The sequence below is a fragment of the Oryzias latipes genome, chromosome 12, assembly GCF_053564925.1.
Source record: "Oryzias latipes strain Hd-rR chromosome 12, Olatipes_Hd-rR_3.1".
Lineage (NCBI taxonomy): Eukaryota > Metazoa > Chordata > Actinopteri > Beloniformes > Adrianichthyidae > Oryzias > Oryzias latipes.
Genome location: NC_136248.1, coordinates 24,179,085 through 24,201,770, shown reverse-complemented (window position 1 = coordinate 24,201,770; position 22,686 = coordinate 24,179,085). Strand labels below are relative to the sequence as shown.

The following is a 22,686-nucleotide window of genomic DNA, read 5'->3' as shown; positions in this document are numbered from 1 at the left end:
GACATATTGTAATTAAAAGGTCTGCATTTTTAATTTATTCTAAACTCAAAACCAAACTTTTACAAGAGATTTATCTAAGGGTAACGTTTTTTGAATTCCATTTATCTATTTATTTGTTTAAAAAAATATGTATCACACTTAATAAATTTTGTTCAGCAAAGGGGAGGGGTGTTTCTCTGTGCCAGAGGTCCCACCCACAACTCAGTGGCGAATTTCTGATGAACTACTGCTGCTCTACAGAAACTAAGTCCTAGAAAAGACACTGTTTTTTTTATTTGGGCAAAAACAGCATAACCATAATTAAAAGACCACTGGAAATGCTTTTACAACAGATCATAAGATGATCGTAGTGTTTGAGCTACACATGCATATTTGTCTCATATAAATTCAGAACTGTAAATTATATTTTTATGGTGTTATTATTATTATTATAACGGAGTGCAGTTAATTTGAAGAAAAAAAAAACAATTAAAAAAATGTCATGTACTCTTGGCCGTCACTTCCTGCTTTTGGGCCAACAGCGCCCTCAGGAGGCGAGCAGCTGTACTGCCGCGGCGCCTCTTGCAGCCTTCGTCGTCCCCATAGAGACAGGCTCCCACAACAGCACCACTCGAGCCGCTCGCCCCGTCAGGGCTGATGACAGCCTCAGCGCGCGACTGAAGGCCTCTCTACACCTCAACGTTTTCTTCGAAAACCAGCTCCCGCTTATGGTCGCCAGTCAGATGTTTCATTATTGGATTACCGACCATCAGCCGCCAGCCGCCGCTTTATCCTGACACGCCAGAGATTTGTGTCTGCGGGCGGGGAGGAGTCTGTTATTCCACCGTTAGCTGCGGCCAGGCCGACATGTCGGCGTTTTAACGGAACGGCCGTCAAAGCTGCAGCGGAGAGGACCCAAATGTGCCCGTAGAGGTGAGTCTTTAGTGGGCGTCTCTGTGTTTAGCTAGCTGCTGGTGGTGGTCAGTGCATTGAAGTAAGGTGTGGTAAAGCATCAGCAAAGCCTGGTTAGCTGGAGAAGACAAAAAGCTGATGTCACAGAAGAATAAAAACGGGCATCAAAATGTCCTTCACCTCCTCCTGCAGTCCGAATCAAAACAGATCTTTGAGGAAACTTGACTTTAATGTGCCTAATTTTTCACTAACATCTGAGTCATGGTCACTGACAGGTCAGGTGTGTCAGATTTCTAGATGACCACCAGGTGAAATGTATTGTTTTCTTTCTGGTGTTCACTGACCAGGATGGATGGGAGTGCTGGAAGAGACAGCACCAGGAGGAGGAGAGGCGCAGCAGCAGCCAGTCCTGATGATGGAGGAGGTGACGATGGAGCCACGGAGGCTCAGATTGTTCATCTGGACCTCTACGACTCTGCAAGGGCTAAAATTGAAGCCAACCTCCGCTGGCTCTTTGGCAAAGCCTATGGCACAGGTAGGTCTTCCTTTAATGCTCACACCAAACTGGATGCTTTATTTATAGCATATCTGCTTGTTTCATGCATTGTGCATTTTGTGGTATAAGCACCAAATTTGGCATGGATGTTACTTAAATTTTTAAAATATATATCACATATTATATAAACATAATAGTATTCTGTACTCCTTTAGTTTAAAGACTGCATTTTGTGCATTAAATGCCCATTTTGTTGAGATTGGAGCAAATAGACGTTTAATATTTTTGTAACAATATTTTGGTAACACCTTTTGGTGCTTGGACTTCAAAATGAACAAAACTTTACCCTTTGCTCTGTTAATTTATCTGTTAATTTACCTTTAAAACTGTTTTTTGAGGCAATGCTTCATATCCATTTTTTAGTACAACTCCAAGCTCCTTTTCTCAAAGACAGATTTTTGATAGTATTACACAAACATTTCAAATTGAATCAGAAACTGTACAAAAGAAAGCTAATTCCGAGTGGTACATTAAGTCAAATTTTGCAGCAAAAATGAACACCAAACAAATTCAGTCATGATAAAATATCAAACATACAGAGACAAAATATGTATAATTCCAAGAAAAAAAGCAAAGACAAAAAATCAAAACAGTGTCAAAAAAGTCTAAAAGAACCACCATTGAACTATAGGCAAAATTCCAAGGATTTATTCAGAATCAGAAATACTTTATTGATCCCACACTTGGGAAATTTGTTTGTTACCATAAAAACTGACAGGGGAAAAAAAGACTAAGAATAATATAAAATAAAAATAAAAAACAAGAACAAGGAAAATGTGGTATAATTTAAAAAGCTATTTACAAAACCGGACAGGTAAAGAGATGTGCAAAAGAAATGTGCAAAATAGAGAAGAAGAGGAAAAAAAAAATGTGCAAAGGTTATCTTTTGCATAGTGAGTTGTACAGGGTTATTGCATTGGGTATGAAGGATTTCTGGTACCGGGCAGTTTTGGAGCGGAGCTATCTGAGCCTTCTAGAGGATTTCAAGTGTATTCCAAGCGGTATCACAAATATATTCTTGTTATGTTTGCTTTAAACCCAAAATTTCAAAGCTAAAAACATTTTATATAACTCATGTTCAATTTTTTAAGAAAAAAAAAGGGGGAGGGGGGGTCTGTTTCCTCTTTTATAGCTTCGTCCTTCAGGACCACTACTGTCTAAGTCTGGTTTATAAATGTAAATACTGGTCACTGCAGATATAACAATATAAATTACAGATGGATAGTAGTTTTCAATACATAGACCACAACAGAAAAACAGGAAATTGCAGTATTTTTGTTATTTGTTTGATCATTGATGACATTTTGGATGTAAAAAAGTGTTTATAACCAAATCAAACAACTAACTTTTTAAAGCATTTATTATTTATAAATCAGACACAATAGGGGCATTCATAGGTGTTGTTTTTTCCTTTAGGGAGTTCTTTTTTTTTCTTGTTTTGGAATGCAATCTTCTTGAAATAGCCATAAATACTGCCTATGACACCAAAGATGTGAAACTTTTTAGTATTCTTGTTGTTGGATTCAGAGTACGAGGCATCTACGTCAAGAGACCTGCATACTTTTAGGTTGCTCGGGGTTTCTCCCACAGTTAGGTTGGTGAGATTTATTTCTCCCTGGATGTCAGCATGCATGGGAGCCCCTGTTGCCCGTGTGACAGACTGCTGACGTGTCCAGGGTCTATGTCGCCCCCCCATCACAGTGTCAGCTGATTTAGACTCCGTTAAGAAGAAGCGGGTACAGCTGATTGATTTAAGCTAAGAAAAGCCATCTTGTAAGTCATCTTGTAATTTAAACAATGTCAACAGCGCCTAATAGCAAATTTAGATTTTTCATGATAAAATTATAGCTTAAGATAGTTTAAACCTTTTGCACGTATACACACTTGATTCTAACCAAACTGCAGCTGTGTGATTAATAGAATTTGTTTGGGCTTTTTCTTTTTCTAAAGTTAAATGAAATCTGACAAATGAAGGATTCTCACCCTGAAAACACGAGCACTTAGGCCGTAGGAAATGGAAACTTAGGCAGACAGCTCGGGATCATTCAGCGGCCCTGCCAGTCCTGATGAGATCAGATGAAACCAAAATGGCGCCGCAAAGCGAGGCTACATGTCAAAGTCGGGGATGGTGCCTCCAAAGTAGGTTTTTGTGTCACCGACTGACTCTTAGGAGTCTGCAAAACTCTCACGTTATGACATCCATCTCATAAAGCTGAAATTACTCCATCTCTGCAACAATACCTTCCTCTTGACTCCGTTTGTCAGCAAAGTGCTATATAAATAAAGTTTAGTATTATTATTATTTTTAGAAAACCCCTAAAAACACATTTGTGAAGCTAATTACAGATTTATTATCATTTATGGCTCTTAAGAAATATTGTTCAAGTTTTGCCTTTTACCTCTTTGTTACTCGACACTTTGGCATTTTAGGCTTGAGATCTGACACTCAGAATAAACCAACCATCTTTCTGGCCTTAACCTGATTGGCTCATGCTTAATCTAGTCTGTTAGAGACGCCCATTTTAATCATCAGTCTGATTTCTGGAGGTGGCAGCATAACAATTGTCCCACATAAAGAAAAGAAAATGGATTTTTGTATCTGTGTTGTGGAGCCACAGCCGTGCCTGCTAAACCATGCAGTGATGCAAATGTGCAGTCGGCAGCTCGCTCAGAGCATTTATCCCAGCAGAGAAGGTCAATTAGTGAGAAATGAGCCTGAACAAGGAATCGTGTTTTTCCAGATGAGCTTACTGGGTATTTTAGAAAGTACTCATGGAGTTATTTTTGGGGTAAAGTCATGTTGTGGGTGTGCATTTTGTGCAGAAGAGGAATTTGTCACATTGTGGAGGCTTGTATAGATTCTGAATTATATCAGGATAACACGTATAAGGTCACTTCAGCTCCTCCGTGTTCCTTTTAGAATAAAGCAGGCATGAATACTTTTCTAAACGTGATGTAATTCTGTGTTCAGCTATAAAGATCCACTCCAATGAAAATTGTGTTTTTGGTGTTTTTAACACGTTCTTTCAAGTTTTTTGGCACAGAGCAGCACCGCCCCCTTTCCCTTTCTCATTGCTCAGAGTTCGGAGCAGGGAACTTGTGGGCTTCCCAGCTTAGTTTCTTTTCAAACTGTCTTTTTTTCCGTCTGTTCCTGATTCCCGATTTGAATACAGAAATACTAAGAAATGTAATTTGGAGATTAATTTTGTCCTCCATCACGAGAAAAATGCAACAGGAACATATTAAATAAAACAAAAACACAATTTTCAATGGAGTGGGTCTCTAAAGTTCATCATGATTTCACATGGGAATGTGTACCTGTGATTGCAGAGACTCATGGCCTAAGAACGTCTGTAAAAGCTCACCTCCATCCCTGACTATAGACTGTGGGGCTGCAGCATAAACACAGAAGGAGAAATGACCTAAAACAAAAACAAAGGCACAGTTAGAGTGCACTGGTTACATCATAGCTGGTAAACAAACAGCTGAATCTTCAGACGTAACATTCATTCATTAAAATCACCCAAAAAGTTGTGTGATATGAGGTGTCACTAATAACTGAATGTTACGGTGTGTTATGTTGGAGGAGTGAGAAAGGACCAGAGTTTTATGATTGTGTGTTTCCCCTTTTTATAGTGCTGTTTTGTAGTTCTGGTTCAAGAATAAAGGTGTGGATGAGGATAATGCAGATGAAGGACGATTTAACTCAGCTAAAAAAAAAAGAAAAAAAGCTCTGTCTCTGTCTGGTCATTTAGCGTCAGCGTGTGATGGTGAAGACAGAGGAAAGTGCCATCAGATTAGAATGCAAACACAGACAGAAACACAGCAGTGCTGTGTTCAGCACAGCCTGTCACATGGTTGAGAGTTTAATGGGATTGGACCTGAAGGCTGGCGTCTCGTTCGACACGACTCGTTTGTTTAGAGGCATGGCTTGTTTATGAATGGCTCTTTGGGAAAAACACTAGGCTTGCACAAGCAACTTGAAATGCTTTGCCTCTATCTTTTTGCAACAATATATAGAATATATTGATGAGTGTTTGTGAAAAAAGAAAAGCTAGAAACAAATGTCATGTTTAAATTGTGATATGGAATGTTTTTACAACCCTCTCCAAGAATATTGGTTGTGAAAATCTTGTGTGTACCTCTCTGTGTGCACAAGTCTTACGAGACATTAATGTATTAAATTTATTCAAAACCTGTAAATATGTGTGTGCAAACTATTGGTTGGTGTGTGTATGTCAGAACTAAGTCATGCAATTTACTTATGACACTTCTCACTGTATGTTATGACTCTTTATTATGGCCTGCCCCCCTCTCTTATATCCCCCTTCTCCAACATCCCACTCTCTCCCTCTCTTTTTTTTTTCCGTCCGGTCCAACAAGGAATGCAAATAAATATAATTATTATAAATAAAGCTTTGCCTCAAATACAAAATGGGTTTATATTAATATATACTCCGTTTGTCTAAAGATCCATAAACCACTGTGGTAACGGTAAAATCTGTTAAAACAAGAGGCCTTCAGCTCTGATCTGCTTACTCAACTGTTGGTCAGGAAAAAAAACAAAGTGATATACAGTAGTGTTTTTTATTTTATTTCTTATTTTCTTTATTTTTCTGTTTACACTTGAGAACATCAGTGTATAAAGATAAAGGGCGGAGTTAAAAAAAAAAGAAAAGAAAAAAATCAATAAATCTAAACTGGATCGGCCTTGCCTTGGAAAATGTAATATTGATTCAATCACCACATCTATTGATCATCTTTTTAAGTGATGCCTTGTTTTTTTCTGCAATAATCTGCTCATTTTCAATATTAAAACTTCTAGTTTAATCAAAGTTTCTTTTAAAACACCAGTTATGTGAGTTACTAGTTATGTGTTTAAATCAAACTATATAAAAAAATGTAATTATGAATTTCTGCTGTAATACTGAGCCCCAGTAATAAATCTAATCATTTCTTGTGTAAAGAGAATGTAAGGTTGGTGTTTTTAGGCTATAATGGTAAACTGTTTGTTATGGTGGATTTTAAAGGCCACTGCTGGTGTGTGATTATGTTTTGGAATAATTGAATCATGACAATTACTGACACACTTTAAAGTCCCACTTCGATCAACTTTTGATCTATTTTAAAAGCGTTCCCATTGGTCTTTTAATTATTTGATTTGATTTTTAGCCAAAATCAAAAAGACCTGTGTTGTTCCCAAGCACATGGTTTCTGCAGAGCAGCAGGAGTTTGTTAGAAATTTGCAGTTGTGGACCCACTCGTTTCCTTTCATCCATTTGTTTACATGCTCTCCGGCCAGCTCACAGCCACTCACAACCCTAACCTAACATTAGTGGTGCAACAAAAAAGGCAAGCAATGTTGAAGCTGTCCAGCCGTACAGTTCTGAGCCAGATATCAGCTCTGACGGGGAAAAGGAAGACATACATGGATCTATTTGTCTGCAAGTAGATGAAGGAGCAAGGAGCTTGTGTCTGGCTGTAGTAACTTTTACGTCACGCAAGCTTTTTCCATCTACATTTTTTTCCTGATTTAAAGCATTTTAAATAAAGAAATGCTCAAATATGCAATTTTTAAGCTGATTTTCTTTCTATAAATCCTTCTTCATGAAAGAAATGCGACAAGAACGTGTTAGAAACACCAAAAACACATTTTTAAACTAGATATTCGTTATACGATCAGAGAAGCCATGCATGATTAGAACAGAATAGTGAACAGTGACAATATTAACACAACAGAAATGTATTTGTTAGTGCTATTAAAATGTAATTATTCCTGAATGTCTGAAACTGAAGAGCCTTATTTGTTGGATGCCCGTTTGCTCCCTAAATGGTGGTTTGTCAGTTAAGCTCTTTAACAGGACGGAAGATTTGCCTCTTCCTCCTGCAGAGCTCAGAGTCTGGCACAACTGTCAGCAGGATCTCCTTTGCTCCGCCTGACCTTGTGTTCAGAAGGAAGGAAACAAAGACTCGCCCTCTTTCTTTCACCCTCCACACACACAGACAAACACGTTCTTGATTCTGCTCACGCCTGCTCACCAGGGTGGGCTCCAAAGCTGGGCTCAGGTGGATAATAAACATCTAAGGAGTATTAGCAGCAAGGATTAGTGTGCACGGCTTGCCCCACCTCTACATTTCTTCTCACTAAGCACCAAACACAGACTTCCTGCTCCCGAGGAGCATAAAATGATCCAAACCAGTGATCAAGAGAGATGACTGCATAGGATCTGCAGGGGGAATTCTGGGACAGTGAGACGGGAACCGGGACAACAGATTGATTAAATCAAATCTCTTGTTGTGTTTAAATGACTGAAAAACATGTTTTTAGTGGGTTGTGTGCCCAAGCTCCTTTAACAGAGTTTAAAGAGGAAAGCAATGGGCTGTTTTTTATTTTTTGCAATCCAAGTACAAATGCCGTCTTTTAATTGTCCATCAAAACCACATCATGAAGGTATTTAGGGAAACTATTTTGGAAAAACATTTTTAAGCGTTTATTATTTAATGCAAAGGCGCCACCGTAAACTGTTTCCATGCTTCCCGTGTTTGTTTGCCACTGGTTTCTGTTTTCGTTGATGAAAACCTGCAGATGTCTAATGGAGATGCATCATCGGATAAAACTGCCATTAGGGTTATCCATTACACATATTTGTGCAGGAGCATATACAGTACTGTGATATGAAGAAGAGAAAAGTACATTTGACTGAGTTGCTCTAATGTCAAAGGGCTATATCCATTTGGGAGATACAAACTTTATCAGTTTGTACTCGGAAATTAATGCATTTATTTTTGATGACAGAATTATAGTAAAAGTAGAAATCTATGCAAAAATCCTCTTTGTTTTAAAGGCTAAAGTGACCAAAAAGCATAACAAGAGGGACATTTTTAAAACTATAGTGCCACTGCTCACATTTAGTCATTAATTACACACAACGTAAGATACGTTTCTCTGAATGTAAGAGCTGACCTTTAGTTAAGGTTGGACTGAGCCATTACATCATTTTCTTTAACAATAAAAGGATAAAATAAGGTTTTAGTGCACATTTTACATAATAGGGACACATGTAAAAGATTCTGGATTTGGCAGCACGGTGAGACTTAAATGTAACATGTTATACTATCATTATATCTGCCCCAGGAGGACCAAAGGAACAAAATATTAGATTTGTAAAATAATAATGTTGAATTTGCCACTTCTTCTTTTTTAAACAAAAGAAAAAGCTGGAAGGTATATTTTGAGTGAGCTGCAGGAACCCAGGATCACCACGTCTGAGGCAAACAAAAATAACACGCTCGTGTCTCTGTCCGTGAACACGGAGCTGCCGGGGTCAGCTTAGGCATCACCATTAAGTCCTGTCAGTTCATTGACTTAAAGCCTAAAGTCAGAGCTGCCAGAGCTGCACTGCTTTTTTTGTACTTTCAAGCCTTGATCGTCTGCACAGTGGAAGCTTCTCTGTTACATAACTTGGTAAACCACCGGTGTTACAAATATCCACACCAAACAGTATTAGGGTGAATCTGTATTCTTACATGATGCAGCAAATTAAGACAGAATGAATTTGTTTGCTCTAAATGGCTCCAATTTTATAATGACAATAGTTTTCTCACCTAAAAGAAACACCTGAACTCTTTTTTTTCTTTTCTTTAGATCACATCCCAGCAGAGTTACGAGACCCGTTTTACACTGACCAGTACGAGCAGGAGCACATCAAGCCCCCCATCATCCGCCTGCTGCTGTCCGGAGAGCTTTACTGCCGGGTGTGTGGATCCATTCTTCCCGCCGAGCATGCCGCCTCGCTCCGAAGCCACCAGGCTGTCATCCAAACCCTGTCCAAGAGAGGCATCCACGTCCTGGAGACCAACAATACCCCTGTGTCTGATCTGGATCTCAGCTCCTCTCCCATTAAAATGGTTAGTTGAAACACAAATAACATGGACCGTATTGGGGTATCTGCTACAATGCAAAAAAATATTTATATCAGTTTTTACCTCCGTTAAAGTCCCACTTAAACCATCTTTAAATCCTTTGTAAAAGCATTCCCAGTGGTCTTTTAACTACATTTATGCAGTTTTAAACAAAATCCCCAAACCTGTCGTTTTCAATGACAGGGTTTCTGCAGAGCAGCAGGAGTTCATTAGAAATTCATCTACGAGTTGTGGGTGGGACCGTTGATGCAGAGCAACCCCTCCCCCCTTTACCCCCCCCTGTTGCTGAGAGCTCTCTGTTCACTCAAATAAAGACAGAAAGAAGAGATTCTAGTTTGTTCAGGAGTTAATAGGGAAAGAATCGCATAAACTATAAATACGCGATGTGTGACTTTTAAGAAATGAACAAAAATGTGTTGTTTTTTTTTTCTAGAGCTCCCACATCCACCTCATCGATGCCCTCATGATGGCCTACACAGTGGAGATGTTCAGCATAGAGAAGGCGGTGTCCAGCGTCAGGCGCTTCGCAAACTTCAGTGCCTCCAAGGAGCTTCCGTATAACTTGGAAGATGCCATGGTGTTTTGGATTAACAAGGTTAACCCTCAAAACATGCTGATTACCCGATTTGTGCGCTTGCTGGTCCCTTCTGACCAGTACTGGATCTTCCTCACTTTAGGTAAATCTGAAGATGAGGGAGCTTGCAGAAAACGAGTGTAAAATGAAGCAGCACCTGCTGGATTCACCCAGCCACCAAAAGGTAGAACGCACACGGTTCCTTTGTCTTACTGAAGTTACTGATGTTGTCCTTCTGATTTTGTATCTTGGTCCCAGAAAGTATTTTAACTAATACCTTTTTGTGCATTTTTAAACTGCATCCCCCTGTGATTCACCTACCTATAACTGTCTGACAGTTCCCTAAAATTATCTTCATTTTTCATCCTGTCTTCTACTTTACTTTTTTCCGTAAAAACATCCATATTTGACATATGTCTTATAAAGTCAGCTCAAGAAAAGCTACATTAAAGATTCCAAATGACTTGATTAGCTGCTTCCCCAGTTGTCTTTGTTTTACTGTTATGGATTGTTTCATTTGTGAATCAAGAAAATCCCTAAAGTTTCTTCTTAATGTAACCCCTGATCAGAAAGAAGCAGAATTTTCTTCACTCTTGGAGAAAGTCTGATTTTCTTGTAGTTGTCCCTGTAGTTGTATTTGACCCTTGACTTGTCTGCTGCTTTTCCTGTTTGTATCCCTCCCCACACAAAAACAATGTGCTTCTTGGATGCTAGTCTCCCTCCAAATGGTACTGGAAGCTTGTTCCTGTAAGTGTACCGCTTGAAACATCCTTTGTGAGTGTAGGTGTCTGCCGGAATTGTATGCCGTTACTGTATGTGTCAGTTTGTGCGTCACGCTTGAGTAGAACACTGTTGCCACAGGATTTAGAAGGCAGATTGTGAAAAATATTTAAATGGATTGTGTCAAACGTTGTTACGGCCCCGACAGGCAAACCTGTCCCAGACTAGGGGAAATCCCAAAGGGGCCATAACATATGAAAAATGGACACCAATAAGTCAAGGAACACAGTTTATCAAGTGGAAGAAAGAACCTGTGTCCTGTAAAACAAAAAACTACTGTGCTGGTCCCAACAAAAGACAAAACAGAGGGATTGTAGCCTTGGCCAAACATAAAATAAGTCAGGGAGACAACTGACTCAGCCACCATGACCGGAGTCAGCAGCTCCCTGCTAAGGCTGCCTGACAAAATGAAAAGAAATAAACAAAGTCTGCAAATAAAGACTACCAAGGTCCAACCCCAAACTAAAATAACAAAACACAACAGTATAAGACTGCTGAGGACCAAGAGGGGATAAAAAGAGAAACCAACCAACCAACCAACCAACCAACCAACCAACCAACCAACCAACCAACCAACCAACCAACCAACCAACCAGCACAGCTCTAACTCCAACCACTCCTCAGCCTCCCGCTCTGCTCTCTCTGCATGCATGCTTGCCTTCCTGGTTGAAGCCTCCTCTGACTTAAATACCTGGCAGGTGCTGATCAAGATCATTGGCCACACCTGCCAGGTGAGCAGAATGACAGGGGATGCAGCAAAGCAGCAGAAGCAAGACGTAACAACGTTCACTTCTGTAAAGAAGAAGTCCAGATTTCCATTTGTTTTTTTGTCAAGACAAATTATCTTGTACGTCTGGTTTGTTTCCCTTTTTTTTTCCTTTTTGTCAACCTCTGTCCCCCTAACCCACACGCTCAGAGACAAATTAACAAACTCAAAGTCACCTTTGAGCAGAATTTGATAATTAAAAGGGTCAACTCGTAGTTTCTCTCATTTATTCTTCCCATCATGTCATTCTTGCCTCCATAGCCTGACCTATTGCATGCGCTTGCCCATTGCATGCTGGAGCCTGTGGAGTTTTCTCGTGTGGTAAAGTACCCATCATTTATCTTCATTTTTATTTTTATTCATTTCACCATTCATTCCCCTAAATCACTGCGTCTCTTTTTATTTTGATGAGCCTGATCTTTCATTGAATCCTCCAAAGTAAACATGAGACCCAGAGGACCAAGGGGCTTGAAGTGACAGAATTACAAAATGAAAACGCGTATGTGGGTCCTGCTGCTCTGATCAGAATGTGTGTTCATTGGGTTAACTCTGACCCTCTCCTGCTGCACAGGTGCGTTATCGCAGAGATCATCTGTCTGGCCGCACACTTCAACATTTCCCAGTTTTGGAAGACCTGATGAAGGATGTGTGCGACGGCACAGCTCTGCTAACTGTGATCCATTTCTATTGCCCGGAGGTTATTAGGCTGGAAGGTACAGTCAGATCAACCACAGAGAGGTCTTTGTGTGTGCGTGTGTGTTTGTGCGTTATCTGGTTTAGATTAGGGTTAAATTGTACAAATTTACAAAGCTAATAGAATGTTTCAATTTAGGTTACCTGTCTGAGAAAAGTGTATAAAGTGAGGGGTCTTAACTGTAATTCTTAATTATAACCTATAGCAGGTTTTTAGAACGTAACCCCCACGATAAATAAGGGAACACTGTAAATACAACAATTAATACAACAAATAATCACTGACGTCACCCCCAACGTCCTGAACGGTGAAAGTGGGAAGATGCCATAAAGACTAAAGTTTATTCAATCCCACCTGAACAGTGTTCTGAACATATGTGATTAGCCAGGACAAAGCAAACATAGATTTCTGTTTAGTTCATTCATGGATCCATCCACCTGCCAAAAATAAAGAAACAGATCCCTAATCTCGCTCAAATCTGAGAGCTAATACAAGCCAAAACCTCTATTTGACCCCCCCCCACACACACACACACACACACGCACACACACATACACACTGTGAATATGTTTATTATTTAGTTGATGTTGCATATTCAATACAATATGCTTCCCTTTGAAACCAGCCTCTAGTGGGCATCAGAGGAACTACAGTGTTTTTTACTACAGAGTTTGCTGACTACGTAGAGGTGTGCATTCTTTATTTTCCATCTATTTGAATAAAATCCACTGCCCTATCCCGGTGTAGAAGCTCCCATGTGGCTGAGGATGTTCATCAAAAGGGTCTTGCTGCTATCTTTAGTCTCATCTGGTTTGTTTAAATGTTAAAGTAGAACCTGCAAAAACATCTAATAAGAATTGCACTAAAGTGCATATCATAATGATATTATGCTCCTTTTGCCTACAAATAATGGATATTGCTATACTGTGTGCAGATATTTGCCTGAAGGAGGTTCCTTCCATAGCAGACTGCGTCTACAACATCCAGCTACTGACAGAGTTTTCTAATGAGTACTTGAACAAATGCTTCTATCTGACGCCAGAGGACCTGCTGTTCTCTCCACCAGTCTTAAAGGTGAGCTAATACACTAGACCACCTCAAACCTTTTTAAAGATATCAAAAGGACTTTACTAATTCACTGCATCAAAACTAATTTGATCTAAAATGTAATTAATTTATTCATTTGAACCATTTTAATGTACAGGGGAACTGTAAAAATTCAGCTTCAGTGAAAAATTAAAGCTTTTTTAATTTAGTAAGCTTTTTTTTTTTTAAATAGCGTGTTAATCCGCCCACCTTTCACACTGAGTGAGGTGCCAAGCTATGTCTTTATAAAGAGAAGAGACAACAGTTACAAACACATGATGCTATTTTCATTGTGTTTATTTCACACTCAATTAAGCAAACCTGTGTGGGTGTTGAAGGCATATGCTAACAGTTGTTGGGATTTCCTGTTTTTTATCTATTATATTTTTCAAAATGGAGTAAAAAAACAAAATTTTAAAGAAATGAAACATTAGATTTGTATTTGGGTCAATTGTCCTGTGTTCATGTCAAAAGAGTTTTATATCATATAAACCTACAACAATAATAAAACAATGAGAAATACTGTAAGTAACCTCCACTTTCATGCATTAAATTGTCACTTTTTTTCCTCTTGTGTTTTACAGAATAATTTAATGGTTTTCATTGCTGAAGTTTTCTGGTGGTTTGAGATTGTCAAACCCGATTTTGTGCAGCCCAAAAACCTTCAGGAAATCAATGACGGTAAAGAACTTGAACCTTTGACTCATAGATTTAGAACAACAGGCTCTCATGAAACCAACCGTTACTGTTTTTTAACTTGTCGTGCATCACATCAGCATATAGCTGACATCTGCTGTATGTTATTTTTGTGATTTCATATAACTTCACTTTTAAGTTATATAATAGTTATGATCTATTTCAATGACATTGGTGAGTCAATTGAATTTATATTTTGTTGATTTCAAAAAACTTTTTGTGCATGTTTATACAAATTTACCTTCCAGTGTTTGCTTTTTCCAATATTATACACTATAATGACATAAATTCAGTTTCTTTTATAGTTAATTCAGTTAAATTGAATACAGACTAGTTAATTTATTTCAGGCAATTCTGTTTTTTAATTAATTTGAAATGACTTCAAGTTCCTTTATCTTTATTTGATTTAGTCTTTTTTAAACCAGTTCAAATCAATTCAATTTTGATTACTGATAATTTAATTTATTTTAATTCAGTTGTATTTGCTTTGTTTTCTAAATCTTGTTTTGAGTGTTTCATTTTTTGTTGTATTTAATTAAATTAAATCCAGTTCTGTTCACTTAAGTGTATTTCGATTTAAGTCAATTCAGTTTTCATTAGACTTTAATGTCTTTAGACTTTCCTCCCTTTTTTTCATTAACATTTCTTTTTGGATTATTTTACAGTGAGACTGCTGCTTCAGCCTAAAGGTTCTCGTTCTTTTGTTCCCGTCGCCAACGTAACAAAACGGCGCTTTCTGCCTTCATCCAACTCAGCTGACACTTTGACCACACCCCCGAGCCTCGACCTCAGGTAGTGTTCAGTCAACTATAATACCATGTTTTAAATGACCATTAATTTTATTTTCCATAGATACACAAAATATAGGGTTTATACATTAATGCAGAATAAAAGTAAAAATATAATTATTGGCAAACTCTGTTTTTTCTGTTCCAGCGCCAAACAAAAATCATTAAGTCCATCTCACTCATTGCCTCCCCTGAGACGAGGACAACAGAAAACAGTCGAAGAGGCCGTTTCAGGTGATGTGGAACCGAGTGTTTCCTCAGCTTTCTCTGCAGAGTTTGCAGCACATTAAAGCCCTTGAATACCCACTCCAATGAAAATTGTGTTTTTCGTGTTTTTAACATGTTATTGTAGCTTTTTTCTCAAGATGGAGGACATGTATATTAAGAAAATTAAGCTTAAAGTTAAATTTCTGAGTATTTTTTATTCAAATCATGGTGAATCAGGAGCAGACGAAAAAATGACATTGGAAAAAAGCTTGTAGCAGTTAAATAGGTGGTACAATTGACAGGCTACAAGCTCCCTGCTCCGCTCCATTCCGATGCATCCACTTGTAGACAATTAGATCCATAGGTTAGCTCGTCTGAGCTGGTATCTGGCTCAAAACTGTACGGCTGGTTAGCTCCAATATTGGTTGCCATTTTTGTTGCACCAGTATTGTTAGGTTGGGGGTGTATGAAGCTACAAGGGACATAAATGAGGGGAAAGGGGGTGGGCTTACTCTGTGCCAACTGTTCCACCCACAACTCAGAGGCAAAATTGTAATGAACTACTGCCGCTCTGCAGAAACTATGCCCTAGAAACCACACAGTTTTGTTTTTTTTGTCGGAAAATAGCATAATTATAATTAAAAGACCACTGGGAATGCTTTGAAAACAACACAGGTTTTTAGAGAAATACTCAGAAACGCACAAATTAGATCAAAATACCACTTTGGGGTTGTTTATCATGAGGGATTAACATTATAATTCACTTAATAGCTCAAAAAGTTGATTTTGCATGTTTTTGCAACATTTAAGTGTTGTCTAATCAGATGTTTTACCTGAAATCGCTATATTATTGATTCATTCATCTTAAAAGCTCTATTAGACATGTTTAACCAATTAAATCAAAGTGTTAAACTCTTACATGATTGCAGCATTGCCTCATAAATTCTTTTTTCTTTTGACAGAGCTAAGAAATAGACCAAACCCTGTGACACAAACAGATGGACAACACCAGGACTCTATACTGGCTTGGCCAGAGAGGAGGGCGAGGTGAGCTTGTGTGGTTAAACCATCTGTACAGAGAGAAATGTGCTCAGTGAAGTCCTGCATAAAGATTTGAATAAATAATTTGTGTTTTTTATGAATGGTGTCATGAAACCGACATTTTCTTCTCTTTCCCATTACTCCTTTCAGACCTTTATCCCAGCCGGTCTCCTCTGCCTTGTGTTTTTCCGCACAGAAAGATGCAGAGAGCGTCATTATGGCTCGCTCCATTAGCAAAGACAGCTTAACGTCCAACATCATTCCCCCCAAACACATGCTGCCAGCAGGCCTGCCTAAGCAAAGACTCGCTGCTCAAAACCTTCTTTGTCACATCCGGATAGAGGATGAGGAGGAGGAAACAGAGGAGGAAGAGCTGGTTTCTGTGATACACCCCTCTGCGTTTTCGCGACATCGAAACAGGAGCGACATAGAGCCGGATGACATAGAAGAGCAGGGAAAAACCTCATCCTCGAGGGTTTCTTCCAGTACTCCACGTCAATACGCAGCCCCCTTCATGCTGGATCAGCCGGAGGACAGCTACTATCTGGAGCCTTTGATAGCAGCTGTCCCCAAACAAGCCAAGGAGAAGAGCATCCGACTGAACAAACAGGAGGAAAGTGGTGAGATGCTCTGTAGATCAACAGTATCTGCTCCTAAAGCTCATGTCACAAGCACTTCACAGGGTAAACCCTTTCCGGCTAAGTCCAGCAGAAGCACCTGTAACCCCACATCTGAAGATTTAGCTCCTAACTCTTCCAGGCTGCACACAGAAGGAGCAGCAGGAGGTGCTGAGACAGAGAAAAAAGGCTTTTTCCTTCACTTTTCAGGGGAGCAGGACCTTCAAGGTCCTTTCTCCTCTGTTATAGAATCAAGGCAAGACTCTGATTCTGATGTGGCTGATCTTGAGGAAGATGAAGAAGATGAAGATCCAATAGAGCTGACCAAAGAGATAGAGATTCCAGGAGGCGAGAAGGTTTTAGAAGTCCGGCACTCGGCTGAATGCGGAGATGGAGAGTCAGCCAAACTTAGGGAGGATTTGAAGGTGAGCGAACGAGACGACAAGGAGGACTTGAGCGGACGCACAAGCCCGTGCCTCAGCACCGTGTCCTGTGCGAGCAGCTGCAGTGCTTCAGGTGTCCGGATGACCAGCTTCGCTGAGAAAAAGCTGCTGAAACTCAGCCTGCGCGACGGATACTCGAGCACCAGCAACTCTCAGAAGACAACACCGGATGGCTCAGAGACGGCTCCCGCCTGGCAAGGGAAGGAACCGAGCCCAGTGCTGGGAAGGACCATGATGCTCAGTCCTCATGTTGTGCCTTCAGAGCTGCTTCAACTTCACATGCAGCTGGAGGAGCAACGACGCGCCATAGAGTATCAGAAGAAGAAGATGGATACTGTTTCAGCTCGGCAGAGACTTAAGCTCGGCAAAGCGGCTTTCTTGAACATTGTTAAGAAGGGTGGAGGGAGGAGTGACACACTTCCTTTACCCCTGAAACACTCCCAGGGATCACCTGGACTAGGAGTTGCAGACAGGAGGACACCAAAGACTCTCTCCTGCAAGGATGATTCCTGTCTGGATGCCTTCAAAGTTCAAACAGGAGCGTCAGCAGACAAAAACAACAGGCTCACCCTGTCCCAAGATAATAGCTCTGAACCTGACCTGAACGACTGCTCCCGCTCCATAGATCTTCTCAATGAAGCCATCAGTTCTATTCAGCAGCAGATGATGCAGCTTACTTTACAGCAGGGCCTCCTAATGAAGCAGAGCGCCGTCTCTCCCTCTGAGCCTGTGCAGCCAGAGCCGTGCACGGCCTCCACCACCATGCCAGAGCCCTTGACTTCAGACTCCAAATCATTCGCCGTCAACTTTGTAGATATTGGCGGCAGCAGCTCAACCCCAGTCCGGCGTCCTCCCAGCCTCTCCTCCAGCAAGCGCAGGAGACCGTCAGAGCAGAAACCTGGCAAAGAAAGCAGCAAAACACCGTCTGTCGACTCCAGCAGCTCGTCTTTGGACTGCACGCCTTCTCCAAGAGAATGTTCTGAGGAGGAGCAGAGAGCGCTTTTGGAGAGCTCAAAGATGGAGAGAAGCATTCAGAGAAATGTCACCTTCAGGGTCCACGAAGGAACTGGCGAGAGGAGTGGGCAATATTCGAGCCAAACCAAACTGCAGGACCCGCTGGTCAGTTCCAAAACATCAGAATCCCCATTGGTGGATGTAGAAGAAGAAGAGATAAATACTGCTGATTCAGGAAACGAGATTGTCAGTGGAGATGAAAGCTCCAGGACCAAGGGTCTTCTGATCGAGGTGGACTTGTCGGAGCTGAAGGCTCCACAAGAGGAATGCATCGTAGACGGTCCAGACAGCACAGCAGAGGGAGAGCAAAAAAACGTGCTGGGCTTCTTCTTCAAGGTTAGATTTAGGCTTACATTATACTTTTTTGTTGTGCCTGAATTGAAATGAGAAGAGTTTTCTCTTTTCATCTGAAGGATGAGGAGAAGGCAGAAGACGAGATGGCGAAGCGGCGTGCTGCCTTCCTACTCAAACAGCAGCGCAAAGCGGAAGAGGCAAGACTGCGCAAGCAGCAGCAGGAGGCCGAGGCGGAGCTCAAACGGGAAGAAGCTCGGTACGTTTTTTTAATCCAGAAGAACGGACGATCTTCAGAGATGTGTGTGTACAGCGGCACTATGTAATCTCATGCGCACTTTAGGCGTAAAGCAGAGGAGGAGCGTATCCGCAAGGAAGAGGAGAAGGCGCGCCGGGAGCTCATTAAACAGGAATACCTGCGGCGGAAGCAGGAAGCCTTGATGGAGGAGCAGGGTCTGGTCAAGCCTCACGTGAGGACAAAATCCCGCAGGAACAGACCAAAGTCGCTGCACCGCGAAGAGTCAAGCAGCTTCTCCAAAGGATCCACCACACGTAAGATCACCCGTAACACTTGATCAATGTATATTTGTGTTTTTATCGTCTGTCAAACCCCTGTTTGTCTACCCAGTGACTTGTAAGCTGGTTTTGTTCAGGCCTTGTTCACGTCCTCTAAGTGTGTGCATGTGTGTCATGCAGGTCATTCTCTGAGGGTTTCCTTGTTAGTCAAGGCCCAGAGCTCAGCAGCAGGAGGCAGGGGAGGTGAACTTTCTAACCTGCTCTGCATGATGCACGAGCATGCACAGCTGCTGAAATGATTGTGTACGACCATTTCTTTTAGGATCATGCAAAAGGAAATTACACGGGAAGATTAAAAATGTTTCTGCCCTAAAAACAGAATATTTGCTCATGATTGAATTTTTTGTGCCGTTTTCTGACTCATCCTTGAAGCAATAAGTGTGGACCAGCAAATGAAAATGACCGCTCCTCTTTCTGTGCAGCTGATCTCAGTCTCAGTCACAGAGGATCGACGCTGTCTTTGGCGACCGAAGCCGACAGCGTCATCTCTGGAGAGGCGGAGACATACCGGTGAGGAGTCCTGTGCACAAATTCACAAACATGCTTGCATGTGGTCGTCACATTGACTTATTGTGGTACTCCTTCAGGGCTGAATCTGTGTGCTCCACGGAGTCCTTCCCCATGTTGAGCAGGGCTTCCAGCAGGAACATGGAGCGAGACTGGGAGAACGGCTCCATAACATCCTCCATCACTTCATCCGAGTACAACGGTGAGCGCACCACCACCAGTACGAACATATAAAAGGAGTGCTGAGCCAAAAGGTATCCCACACTTTTAGCAATCCTTAACGGCTGCAAGTCTCTGGAACTTTGTTGTGAAAAGTTCATCGTAGATGCTGTAGAATTTATGTCCTGCCTCTTTTAATGTCCTTAGCAAGTCATCTTTACTCGGTCAACTTTTATAACAGAAAAAACTGGAATCAAATATGATCTAATGCAACGAAACGGAGATATCTCACTTTTTATCCCTCTTTTAGTTTAATGCTGTGAAAAGATTGTTAAAAAAAGCCTCAGAAAAACCAACAGTAGGTACAACGCTGCACTCTACAAGACAAATTGAGACAAAATGTGCATCATCAGCAAAACATTTTCTTTTTTTTTTCACTTTGACTGGAAGATCATAAACGAAGAGATGACACATCATTTTATGTAAAAAGTGAGATTCCTGCTTTTTTTTAACCAAAAGTTAAGCTTGAACCCAGCACGACTTATGGTAAATGGTAAATGGCGTATACTTATATAGCGCTTTTCTTCCTACAAGGACAAAGCGCTTTACAGTCACGGACCCATTCACCCAGTCACACACACATTCACTCACACATTCACACACTGGTGGCAGCTTCGCTGCCAAACACAGGTGCCAGCCAACCACCAGAGGCAAGGTGGGGTTCAGTGTCTTGCCCAAGGACACTTCGACTCATGGGCGTGCAAGGCGGGAATCGAACCTGCAATCTTACGATCATGGGTCGACCGCCCTACCGCTGCACCAAGTGCTACTTATGATAGCAATTGGGTGAGTGGTGAAACGTTTCAAAACAAAAAAAGACTCATTCCAAATGCCACGATTCAACTTCAAGACAGAATTTAAGCAGGATGTCAGGTCAGGCCTGTGGAGTCCAAAGGAGTGAGACGTCCTGCTCTTCAAAAGTTGCTTTCGGAAGTTTGATCTCCTCCTATAAAAAGTTTCTCATCTAATTTTAATAAAGTCACATACATTTTTAAAATAATCTGGGAAAAGATTTTAAATTAAATTAAGTTTTTAAAAAAGTTTAACCAAAAACTTAAAAAAAATTGTAATTTAAAAGAATTACTAAAAATAAAAAAGCCGTCATTAAATCTCACAAAGCATTCAGCTCAGCAGTAGTTTTTTTCTCATGCGAGTCTGTCTTGTGATCACTTTTCAGGAGCGTTAAAGGTTTTCCTGGTGCGAACATGTCAAGTAACCTGCAGAGAGCTCAGAAAACCTGTTTCACATCATTTTCTTTTTTTGTGTGTTTTAAAAAAGGTCCTAAACTTTTTAAAGAACCAAGCTCTAAGTCCAACAAGCCAATCATCATCAACGCCATCGCCCACTGCTGCCTGGCTGGAAAGGTCAATGAGGTCCAGAAGAATCTTGTTCTTGAGGTCCGCAACCAGAAAAACTTTCATTTTACCTCTGAAGTCGTTACAGCAGTTTGGTGAAATGAGTTTGCTCTTTTTATGCATTTTATTTTATTTTTCCCAGGAGTTGGAAAAGTGTGAATGCAACCATCTGATCATCCTCTTCCGTGACGGCGGGTGCCAGTTCCGTGCCATTTACACATACTCCCCCGAGACGGAGGAGATCACCAAATTCACAGGGACGGGACCGCGCAGCATTAGCCATAAGATGATTGACAAGCTCTACAAATACAGCTCCGACCGCAAGCAGTTCACCATCATCCCCGCCAAGAGCGTGTCTGCCAGCGTGGACGCTCTGACCATCCACAACCACCTCTGGCAGATCAAGAGACCAGGGAGCGCTCGCAGGAAGTGAGCCAAAAAGAAGTGGGTCCACGTCAACTCCTAACACCCCGTTCTTAGTTTTTTTTCACAGATTTTTTGTCCGCATGTCACACCTTAGTACAGTTTTACAGATGTATCCCGCAACACCCACAGCATTATTGATGATGGTATGTCTATGTAGCAGTGAATACTGCAAATATACTACTGATGCCACAACACAGGCACTGAACAACAAAGTGAACTCTATCAGCAAGAAAATACTCCACCGCTGTGATAAACCCACAGGGCCCCTGTGTTTGTGGAAGATGCTTTTATTTTGAAATTAGTTCAATGGATTTAAGTTTGTCGAAGTATTATTTTTACCTCAGTTTTATTTTGAAAGGGATAAATGCACCACTCATGCACTGTGGCCTGAATGTGTTCCTCTCCTGACAGTGCTTTAAATCTATATCTGCTCCTACAGTGTTAAAGTGTTCGTCCTCAAACCAGGAAGCATCTTTTGGACTTTTTTGTACCATAATGTATCTTCAAGCCCCTCAGGGCTCGTAAACTGAACTGAGCTGTGGCACAAATGTGAGCTGATTTTTCTGCTGAGGTGTTTTTTGGGAAACACCACAATAATTGATATTTATTTGCTGCATTTTGTATATTTTTTTTGGGGGGGGGGGATTTTTTGTATGTACTGTACAAGCCATTTTTTACTAAAAGAAAAAAAAACAAAAAAAAACAAACAGGCACTACTTTGCTGTTTATTCTGTTATGGAGAGTTTATGTTCTGTATCACAGTCATATTTTATGTTTATTTATTTTGAATAGGTATAATAAAAGCAAACAATGTGCATTTTATAGTTACAGTTTGCAGCTTTTGAGTGTCTTTTTCTTCTTTACAAAAACCTAAACACAACTTTTTCATTAAATACCTATAGTTGACATACATACATTTCATTTAAAAGCATAAAAAGAAGGGTATTGAGGATTATCTACAGATTTAGCACTGTAAACTCAAATTATTTTAAAAATATTTAAAAGAAATAATGTGATCAGTCATTTTAGAGGCGATCGTAGACAGATGCCTTGTTTTTGTTTACTTAGACCCTTTAAATCTATAGAAATCTAGTTTTTTTTTCATGTCTTAAGGACTTTTCAGCTTTTACTGTACGCTTTTCACTTGACAAAGACACTTAAAATATGTTTCCAACTTTTGAAAGTTGGTCTTCACCTAAACTCAAATGTGTTGTGGAAAGAAGACACAAAATGCCT

General features: G+C 40.5%; 1 protein-coding gene across 5 annotated transcripts; it reads left to right on the top strand.

Moving 5' to 3' along the window:
* Positions 1-543: 543 nt before the first annotated feature.
* LOC101161659 (calmodulin-regulated spectrin-associated protein 1-B) lies at positions 544-22,280 on the top strand. 5 transcript variants are annotated; one of them, XM_011481578.4, is made up of 19 exons: positions 544-912; positions 1,239-1,426; positions 9,093-9,355; positions 9,804-9,965; positions 10,048-10,128; positions 10,659-10,691; positions 12,062-12,203; positions 13,119-13,258; positions 13,855-13,951; positions 14,632-14,758; positions 14,903-14,988; positions 15,924-16,008; positions 16,153-18,412; positions 18,490-18,626; positions 18,711-18,919; positions 19,366-19,453; positions 19,531-19,652; positions 20,948-21,066; positions 21,167-22,280. In XM_011481578.4, exons 2-19 carry the CDS (start codon positions 1,240-1,242, stop codon positions 21,455-21,457), a joined length of 4,629 nt encoding a protein of 1,542 aa, XP_011479880.1. In that variant the 5' UTR covers positions 544-912; position 1,239; the 3' UTR covers positions 21,458-22,280. The 5 variants fall into 5 exon arrangements, with proteins under 5 accessions (XP_011479880.1, XP_011479879.1, XP_078811617.1 ...); XM_011481577.4 differs by lacking the exon at positions 10,659-10,691 and adding an exon at positions 11,752-11,811 and having other exon boundaries at positions 546-912; XM_078955491.1 differs by lacking the exon at positions 10,659-10,691 and adding an exon at positions 11,752-11,989 and having other exon boundaries at positions 546-912.
* Positions 22,281-22,686: the final 406 nt, after the last annotated feature.